Source organism: Ursus maritimus, unplaced genomic scaffold, assembly GCF_017311325.1.
Source record: "Ursus maritimus isolate PB19 unplaced genomic scaffold, ASM1731132v1 scaffold_2, whole genome shotgun sequence".
NCBI classification, from domain to species: Eukaryota; Metazoa; Chordata; class Mammalia; order Carnivora; family Ursidae; genus Ursus; species Ursus maritimus.
This window is the reverse complement of record NW_024424452.1, coordinates 4,486,018-4,496,478: the sequence shown is the minus strand read 5'-3', so window position 1 is coordinate 4,496,478 and position 10,461 is coordinate 4,486,018. Positions and strand designations below refer to the sequence as shown.

Genomic DNA, 10,461 nt, shown 5'->3' with positions numbered 1-10,461 from the left:
CAAGTCATCCACTCCACGTGGAGCCCATGGTGCCAGCGTGCAGCAGGAGACAAAGCCGGAAGTCACACTGAAGGGGACTTCAGATATAACCCCGGGGACAAAGAAGGGAGAGTTAAGCCAAGAATTATCATCTGTTGTCTGGAGGGCCGTTCAGGTGGGCGGTGCTGGAGGCAGGAGGGCTGGCTGGGGTGCGCTGTGATCACTGAGGGGAGAGAAAGCTGGAGAGGTGAGAGAAGAGGGAAGCGCTCCCAGAGGTGTGTGGTGCACCTGCCCAGTCGTCCTGCAAGGCCCAGGTGGGGGGCTCATCCACAATGACTTCTAACTTCGGAGCTGGGCCTGGGACTGGCTTCATCCACAGAAGGTCAAGGAAGTTTCCTCGAGAAATGATGCAGTAGTTCGGGACAGGTTGAATTGGAAGTGTGGGCGGGGCGTGTGGCTGGCAGTGCTGAGGGTCTTCAGCTCAGAGAAGGGAGTGGGTCTGTGTGGGGCTGAATGTCACAGCTTGGGCCGTGGGCATGGGTGTTGCAGCTCACGAACGCTGCTGTCCACCATAATAAGGAGCAGGTGCGCGTCTTCCCGGGATGGAATCAGAGAGAATGGACGGGCCCAGGATGACCATGGGGGTGTCCTGAGTCCAGCTAAGGGGAGAGCTGGAAAACATAAGACCAAAGACAATGGCCAGGGCAGGCGAGGACAGGAGGGCGTGTGATCTATCCACAGAGAGCCGGGAGTGTGATCTCCCTGGGACGGGCAAGTGCAGGCGGTAGGACAGGCCTCTGTGGACGGGAGATTCCAGTGCTGCTCCAGCCCCTCACTCCTGGGTCCCAGGAGTGACCATCTCCATACCCCAGAACCAGCCGCTTAGGAAAGAGCCTGTCCCTTCAGAAATCTGACCCCTCAGGCCACTGTCCACTCAGCTGTCCATCCCCACCTTCCTCCTTGAAGGCCGGCCCCTTGGGTGCAGGGGCTGTGGGCTCCGCGAACGCTGGACAGACCTGGGGGCTGGGTGGACAAGTGTGCAGAGACACCCGGGTACCTGGAAGAGCACAGGGCATGGAGGCCAGAGGGAGAGCGGACGATGGCTCCAGACATCTGAATTCCTGGGGGGACACTGGGCTGGGGGCAACAGGGGGCAGAGGGTGCTGGCTTGGGGACAAAGCCCTCTGTCCCTGGTGGAGGGGGGTGTGGGGGCCGTCTGTGTGTTTTCTGGGAGGGATGTGTCACCGCGACCCTCGTCTCTGGCCTGCACGCCTGTCATCCCACAGGTCCCGACATGAGCCCCTGGCCTGAGTCAAACTGGACCACCCCACAGGAGTTCGTGATCCTGGGTTTCTCCGGGTGGCCCCAGGGGCTGCGGCTGCTGCTCTTTACCTTCCTCCTGCCACTCTATCTGGCCACACTGGCGGGAAACCTGCTTATCCTGGGCCTGGCTGTCGTGGACCCTGCCCTGCACACTCCCATGTACTTCTTTCTGGGGGCACTGTCCACCGTCGAGGTGGCCTACACGCTCGTGCTGACCCCGCGCATGCTCGCTGGCTTCCTGCTGCCTCCGGGGAGCCAGGCCGTGGCCCGATCCACCTGCGCTGCCCAGATGGGCCTCTTTGTGGCGCTGGGAGGCTCTGAGTGCCTGCTGCTGGCTGCCATGGCCCTGGACCGCTACCTGGCCATCTGCCGCCCCCTCTACTACCCCCAGCTCATGACCACGGGGCTCTGCTGGTGCCTTCTCGCCTCCTGCTGTGTTGGGGGCTCTATCCTGGCCTTGGGGCTCACCACAGCCATTTTCCAGCTGCCCTTCTGCCAGGGGGGCTTAGTCAACCACGTCTTCTGTGACCTCCCGGCGGTGTTGGTGCTGGCCTGTGGGGACCGCCAGCTGCAGGAGCAGGTCCTGCTGGCAGCTTGCCTGCTGCTGCTGGTGCTGCCCCTGGCCCTGATCCTGCTGTCCTACACCAGGGTGCTGGTGGTCATCCTGGGTGTTGGGGGGCCTGCAGGCCGCCGAAAGGCTTTCAACACGGTGGCGTCGCACCTCACGGTGGCTGTGCTCCACTACGGCTGTGCCACGGCCATGTACGCCAGACCCCTGAGCAGCCGCTCCCTCGAGGAGGACAAGCTGGTCTCGCTCATCTACGTCAACCTCACACCGCTGCTCTACCCCGCCATCTACACGCTGCGGAATCGGGATGTGCAGGGTGCCCTGCAGCGGGTGGTCAGCGGCAGGACGCCAGGGACCGTCCACCAGGCTGACGTCAACTAACGGTGCGAGCCAGGTGGTGTCTGTCCTGAAATCTCCCTCACTGAGGGGAAAATCACCATTCCAGAGCCATCTGTAGCTCCCCAGGACGGGCTGAGTGTGGCATACGAGGACTACAAAATCGGACTGCAGCCTAGTTCTTTGGCATCTATGGACATTTCAAGCTGCATAGTCCTTGTTGGTGGCTGTGCGCTGTGGAATGTTCCGCAGCCCTTGTCTCTACCCAGTAGATGCCAGGAACACACCACCGCTCCCCCACAGTTGAGATGCTCAAAACTGTCAGCAGACATTGCCAAATGTCACCCGAGGGGTAAGGTCAGCCCTGGTTGAGAACAACTGCTCTGAATTGTGGCCACACAGTATCTTTTGAAGAGAAATGAGTACTCTTGTACAAGAAGTTTATGGCTGCATGACTGATAATAGACAAAAACTGAAAACAGGCCAAATGTTCATGAACATGGAATAGACACAAACATGGGGCGCCTGGGTGGCTCAGTCGGTGAAGTGTCCGACTCTTGATTTTGGCCCAAGTCATAATCTCAGGGTCGTGAGATCAAGCCCCCATGTTGGGCTCCATACTGGGTGTGGAGTCTGCTTAACATTCTCTCCCCCTACCTGCCCTGTCCTTCCCCTGCCCCACTCTCTCTTTCTCTTATAAAAAAAACCAAAAAACAAAAAATAGACACAAACAACTTGTGGCATATTCCTGTGACGGAATTCTACACAGCAACGAGAAAGAGAGCAGTCTTCCTGCAGGCAGACACAGACATAGTCCTGAGTATAAGAAGTGAGCCACAGAGAGTACATACCGAATGCCTCCCTGCTCGTAAGGGCCAACGACAGACTCATCTGTGATACCGTAACGGGGGTTACCCAGGAGAAGGGTCTGGGTTGGCACAGGCACTGGAGAAGTTCCACATTCAGATCTGGCTGGTACTGACATGGGTACACGTGTGTGCAGATCTTCATCAAGATACTTACTTCAGATCTGTGCACTTTGCTGTCTGTGAAATGAACTACAGCTGCTTCAGCTGTTGGCAAAGTAACGCAAGCCTCCGGGATTGCCCTGCCTTGGCTCATGCTGCTTTATGCCCCTGGTACACTCTCGCTCTCTTCCACCTGTGACATTGCCTTCCTCCTCGCAATGACAACGGCTGCGACTCCAAAATACAATTTCAGCATCTGCTTCATTTCCCGCTCACCTCCGCACGCCCCCCACGCAGCTATGCGGCCTGTTCTTCTAGTTCAAGATCCATGAACTTGGCGGTTCTTAATAAACATTTGATGGGAGGAACAAACCATAGACGAGCTTCTGGGTTGTGTGGGGGTCTCACGTGTGGGCTCCAGGCCCAGGGGCACAGCTCTGGAGTCCGACCAAGGGCAAGAATCTGTATGATGGAGTCCTCCTCTGGGGACTGTTCTCAGTGTCAGAGCTGGCTGACAACCTCAGCCGGCAAATCCTTGGGCCCAACTTACCAATCAATGGAAGGAGCCTCGGAAGCAGCAGTCTTGTAACTTGACATCCTAACTACATTCAGAAAATTCCGCAGACCTGATTGTACCAGGGACAGAATCCCAGGGTCTGTGGGAGGGAACTTTTTGGAAAACATGCCCTGTAGAGAACCATTCAGACACCAGAAGTCTGAGAGGCAGAGTCCGTGCAGGGGGATCCTGCCTACCCGGCCTGTTGGCTGGAGAAGTGGCCCACCTCCGGGGGCTGCCTCGGAGCCCGGGAAGAAGGGAATACATGCAGGCCCCACGGGGCTTCAAGAATGGAGTCATCAACTCGTGACAGGGTCTCCGTCCGTCCGCCCGCCTGCCCACCCGCGCCACCTGCTTTCTCACCTTCTGTGTCTCCCTCAGGCCCGTGCTAGGAGGAGAACGGGATGCCCCGACACGCACAGAAAGTTCTGGCAGGAGGCACTGGATGCGCCACCCCCACCCCTCCCCGAATCCACCAGGTAGGAGAAGGTCTTGTATTCTTAAGAGGCCTGTGGCGCCTCATGTTCGGCCGTGTGTGGTTGTGCGCGGGGCTGACATTGCTCCAGCTGAGCTCCGGAGCTGGGGTTGGGCTCAGGAGGGGGCTCCACCAGCAGATGGCACCCCGTTGGAGTGGGAGCCGCCACCAAGGAGCCATTTGCACTTGACCAGCTGGCGGGCCTCCCTCAGGCAAAGCAGGAGCAGGTGTGGTGGATTTGGAGCCTGAGGCTGTCACCGGTTCATCTCAGGCGGGAGCAGGGTGCACCTGCATCTGCGGGCAGTAGCCCTGGGGCCCTGGGGCCCCGGGGCCCCGTGAACGGTGAGGCACAGTGGGCCCCTGGCTGCATCTCCGGGGGCAGGCCGCTGCTCAGGGCCGGTGTGAGCAGCTCAGCAGCCGGCTGGCCCTCCTCACCCCTCCTGCTGCACAAAGTCTTTTAGAATATTGCGAGTCTTGAGATGTGTAAAGTTTCGAGTTTGGGGTTCTTTTTTCATTTATTTATTGAGGTATAAGTGACACGTACCATGACATTAACTTCAGGTGTACAACAGGATTCTATAGATGCGTATATTGTCAAATGATCACAAGTATAGTTAACATCATCATCTCACATTTGCCACATTTTCCCTCTTGTGATGAGAACTTTTAAGATTTACTGTCTTAGTAGCTTTCAAACACATGATAGTTTCCAGTTTCAGATTCTGTATAATCCCCTGCTGATCTGACCTTACAGATTCTTTTTTTTTTTTTAAATGATTTTTTATTATATTATGTTAGTCACCATACAGTACATCCCCGGTTTCCGATGTAAGGCTCGATGATTCATTAGTTGTGTATAACACCCAGTGCACCATGCAATACGTGCCCTCCTTACTACCCATCACCGGTCTATCCCATTCCCCCACCCTCCTCCCCTCTGAAGTCCTCAGTTTGTTTCTCATAGTCCATAGTCTCTCATGTTTCATTCCCCCTTCTGATTACCCCCCCTTTCTTTATCCCTTTCTTCCCCTACCGATCATCCTAGTTCTTATGTTCCATAGATGAGAGAAATCATATGATAGTTGTCTTTCTCTGCTTGACTTATTTCACTTAGCATTATCTCCTCCAGTGCTGTCCATGTTGTAGCAAATGTTGAGAACTCGTTCTTTCTGATAGCTGAGTAATATTCCATTGTATATATGGACCACAACTTCTTAATCCAGTCATCTGTTGAAGGGCATCTCGGCTCCTTCCACGATTTAGCTATTGTGGACATTGCTGCTATGAACATTGGGGTGCATATGGCCCTTCTCTTCACTACGTCTGTATCTTTGGGGTAAATACCCAGTAGTGCAATGGCTGGATCATAGGGTAGCTCAATTTTTAACTTTTTAAGGGACCTCCACACTGTTTTCCAGAGTGGCTGTACCAACTTGCATTCCCACCAACAATGTAGGAGGGATCCCCTTTCTCCACATCCTCTCCAACAATTGTTGTTTCTTGCCTTGTCTATTTTTGCCATTCTAACTGGCGTAAGGTGGTATCTCAGTGTGGTTTTGATTTGAATTTCCTTGATGGCTAATGATTTTGAACATTTTTTCATGTGTCTGTTAGCCATTTGTATGTCTTCATTGGAAAAGTGTCTGTTCATATCTTCTGCCCATTTTTTGATTTGTTTATTTGTTTCTCGTGTATTGAGTTTGAGAAGTTCTTTGTAGATCTTGGATACCAGTCCTTTATCTGTAGTGTCATTTGCAAATATATTCTCCCATTCCGTGGGCTGCCTCTTAGTTTTTCTGACTGTTTCCTTGGCTGTGCAGAAACTTTTAATCTTGATGAAGTCCCATAAATTCATTTTATCTTTTGTTTCTCTTGCCTTTGGGGATGTGTCATGAAAAAGGTTGCTTTGGCCGATGTCGTAGAGGTTGCTGCCTATGTTCTCCTCTAGAATTTTGATGGATTCCTGTCTCACATCGAGGTCTTTCATCCATTTGGAGTTTATTTTTGTGTATGGTGTGAGAGAGTGGTCAAGTTTCATTCTTTTGCATGTAGCTGTCCAATTTTCCCAGCACCATTTATTGAAGAGACTGTCTTTTTCCCACCGGATGTTTTTTCCTGCTTTATCAAATATTAGTTGCCCAAAGAGCCGAGGGTCCATTTCTGGGCTCTCTATTCTGTTCCATTGGTCTATGTGTCTGTTTTTGTGCCAGTACCATGCTGTCTTTGTGATCACAGCTTTGTAGTACAGCTCGAAATCCGGCATTGTGATGCCCCCAGCTTTGTTTTTCCTTTTCAACAGTTCCTTGGAGATTCGGGGCCTTTTCTGTTTCCATACAAATTTAAGGACTATTTGTTCCAGTTCTTTGAAAAATGTCCTCGGTATTTTGATCGGGATAGCATTGAAAGTGTAGATTGCTCTGGGTAGCATGGACATTTTAACTATGTTAATTCTTCCAATCCATGAGCATGGAATATCTTTCCATCTTTTTATGTCTTCCTCAATGTCTTTCAAGAGTGATTTATAGTTTCTAGAATATAGGTCCTTTACGTCTCTGGTTAAGTTAATTCCAAGGTAACGTATGGTTTTTGGTGCTATTGTAAATGGGATGGATTCCCTAATTTCTCTTTCTTCGGTCTCGTTATTCGTGTATAGAAATGCAACTGATTTCTGAGCATTGATTTTGTATCCCGCCACGTTACTGAATTGCTCTATAACTTCTAATAGTTTGGGAGTGGCTTCTTTTGGGTTTTCCATATAGAGTATCATGTCATCTGCAAAGAGAGACATTTTGACTTCTTCTTTGCCAATTTGAATACCTTTGATCCCTTTTTGTCGTCTGATTGCTGTTGCAAGGACTTCTAGTACTATGTTGAATAATAGTGGCGAGAGTGGGCATCCTTGTCGAGTTCCTGATCTTAAGGGAAAGGCTTCCAGCTTTTCCCCATTGAGAATAATATTTGCAGTAGGCTTTTCATAGATGGCTTTTATGAGATTGAGAAATGTACCTTCTATTCCTACACTCTGAAGGGTTTTAATCAGGAAAGGATGCTGTATTTTGTCAAATGCTTTTTCGGCATCGATTGAGAGGATCATATGGTTCCTGAGTCTTTTCTTGTTGATATGATGTATCACGCTGATTGATTTGCGAATATTGAACCACGCTTGCATCCCAGGTATGAATCCCACTTGATCGTGATGGATAATCCTTTTAATGTACTGTTGGATTCTATTAGCAAGTATCTTGTTGAGGATTTTGGCGTCCATATTCATTAGGGAAATCGGTCTGTAATTCTCCTTTTTGAGGGGGTCTTTGCCTGGTTTGGGGATCAAGGTAATATTGGCCTCATAGAATGAGTTTGGTAGCTTTCCTTCTGTTTCTATTTTTTGAAATAGCTTTAGGAGAATAGGTATTATTTCTTCTTTGAATGTTTGGTAGAATTCCCCAGGAAAACCGTCCGGGCCTGGAGTTTTGTTATTTGGAAGGTTGTTTATCACTGACTCAATTTCTTCATAATTAATTGGCCTGTTTAAGGAATCAATTTCTTCCGGTTTCAATCTTGGTAGTTTATAGGTTTCCAGGAAGGATTCCATCTCTTCCAGATTGCTTAGTTTATTGGCATATAGCTGTTGATAAAAATTTCTAATAATCCTTCCAATTTCAATGGTGTTCGTCGTGACCTCTCCTTTTTCATTCATAATTTTAATAATCTGGGTCCTTTCTCTTTTCTTTTGGATAAGTCTTGCCAGTGGTCTGTCAATTTTATTGATTCTCTCAAAGAACCAGCTTCTAGTCCTGTTGATCTGCTCTACTGTACTTCTGGTTTCTGCTTGATTGATTTCAGCTCTAATTTTGGTCAACTGCTTCCTCGTGCGTGGATTAGGCCTGTCCCTCTGTTGCTGTTCCAGCTTCTTGAGGTGAGAATATAAAAACTGCATTTTAGATTTTTCTATTCTTTTGAGTGAGGCTTGGATGGCTATGTATTTCCCCCTTAGGACTGCCTTTGCAGTATCCCATAGGTTTTGGACTGTTGTATTTTCATTCTCATTGGTCTCCATAAATTGTTTAATTTGATTTTTGATTTCCTGGTTTATCGAGTCATTCCTGAGCAGGATGGTTCTTAGTCTCCAAGTGTTTGAGTTTCTTCCAAATTTTTCCTTGTGGTTGAGTTCCAATTTCAGAGCGTTGTGGTCTGAGAATATGCAGGGGATAATTTCAATCTTTTGGTATCGGTTGAGACCTGTTTTGTGTCCCAGAACATGGTCTATTCTTGAGAATGTTCCATGGGCATTAGAATAGAATGAGTATTCTTTGGTTCTGGGGTGTAGTGTTCTATATATATCTATGAGGTCCAACTCGTCGAGTATGGCATTCAAAGCCTTTGATTCTTTGCTTAGTTTTTGCCAGGGTGTTCTGTCTATTTCTGAGAGTGGAGTGTTGAGGTCCCCTACTATTAATGTATTTTTATTTATATGTCTCTTTATTCTGGTTAAGAGTTGGCTTGTGTATCTTGCTGCTCCCCTGTTGGGGGCATATATATTTATAATTGTCATATCCACTTGTTGAATACTTCCCTTAAGAATAATATAGTGCCCTTCTGCATCTCTAACTATAGTCTGTAGTTTAAAATCCAATTTATCTGATATGAGAATTGCTACCCCAGCTTTCTTTTGAGGTCCATTTGCGTGAAAGATGGTACTCCATCCCCTTACTCTCAGTCTGAATGCATCTTTGGGTTCGAAATGAGTCTCTTGTAGACAGCAAATGGATGGGTCATTTCTTTTTATCCAATCTGCAACCCTGTGGCGTTTTATGGGATGGTTCAAACCATTTACATTAAGACTGATTACTGAGAGATATGATTTTAATGTTGCCATGTTGCCAGTAAAGTCTTTGTTTGTATTGGCTGTGACTTTCTGTTCTGTATCACTCTTGGGGCCTTTTTACTTTTATAGAACCCCCCGTAATATCTCCTGTAGGGCTGGTTTCGTGGTTACAAAATTGGTTAGTGACTGGCGATTCTGAAATGTCTTTATTTCTCCATCAATTCTGAATGACAGCCTTGCTGGATAAAGGATCCTTGGCTGCATGTTTTTCTCTGAAAGAGCTTTAAATATGCTCCCCCAACCCTTTCTCTCATTCCAGGTCTGTGTAGACAGGTCTGACGTAATTCTGATGCTTTTGCCTTGGTACGTGAGAAATTTCTTTGCCCTGGCCGCTTTCAATACTGTATCCTTGCATCTAATATTTGCGAATTGCACTATGACGTGACGTGGCGTAGGTTTGTCGTGGTTGAGCTTGGGAGGGGTCCTCTCTGCCTCTTGGACACGAATGTTTGTTTCCCTTGCTAGATTAGGGAAGTTTTCAGCTACAATTTGTTCAAATATCTCTTCTAGACCTCTGTTTTTCTCCACCCCCTCGGGGATGCCGATGATTCTAACATTGGATCGTTTCATTGAGTCAGTAATCTCCCGTAACCTACATTCGTGGGCGTGGATTTTTTTAAGACCATCTTCTATTTTCATTTTTTCCTCTATTAACCCATCCTCCAATTCACTAACCCGTTCCTCTGCTTCTGCGACCCTGGCCGTCAGAGCCTCTAGTTTTGCCTGCATTTGGCTCATAGAATTTTTAATTTCTGTCAGATTCGCTCTCATTTCTGTCCTTAGGGATTCTATATTCTCAGTAACCTTTTCGTTAATAGTTTTTTCAATTCTACTCATCATTTTGACCATCGTTACTCTGAATTCCATTTCTGATAATTTGGTTACATCCATATCCATTATTTCTGTGGCAGAGGCCACAGAATCACTGTCTTTTCTTTGCTGGGGGGGGCTTCTCCTTCTTGTCATTCTGATGAAGAGAGGTTGCGGGGTTTCCAGAGCCCAAATTATTGACTGGGTCCCAGGCCGTGCCCCTTGTTTTATAGGGATCTTAGGGATGTGGGCTTCTTCTTTAAAGATTTTATTTATTTATTTATGTGGCAGCCAACCAGCGAGAGAGGGAACAGAAGCAGGGGAGTGGGAGAGGAAGAAGCAGGCTCCCAGCGGAGGAGCCCGATGAGGGACTCCTTTCCGGAACGCCGGGATCACGCCCTAAGCCGAAGGCAGGCGCTCAATGACTGCGCCACCCAGGCGCCCGGGTTGTGGGCTTCTTGATTTTTCAGCCTGCCTTCTGTGTTCTGGGGGAGGGGCCTGCCGCGCCGATACTCAGGCAACCCTGTTTGGGTAGAGTCTCCGTGTCCCCTGCGAGGGGGG

General features: G+C 48.9%; 1 protein-coding gene across 1 annotated transcript; it reads left to right on the top strand.

The window, feature by feature from the left end:
• The first annotated feature begins 1,193 nt into the window (after positions 1-1,193).
• LOC103670089 (olfactory receptor 10AC1-like) lies at positions 1,194-2,251 on the top strand. The gene has a single exon (XM_008698481.2). It carries the CDS (start codon positions 1,274-1,276, stop codon positions 2,249-2,251), a length of 978 nt encoding a protein of 325 aa, XP_008696703.2. The 5' UTR covers positions 1,194-1,273.
• The last annotated feature ends 8,210 nt before the right edge of the window (positions 2,252-10,461 follow it).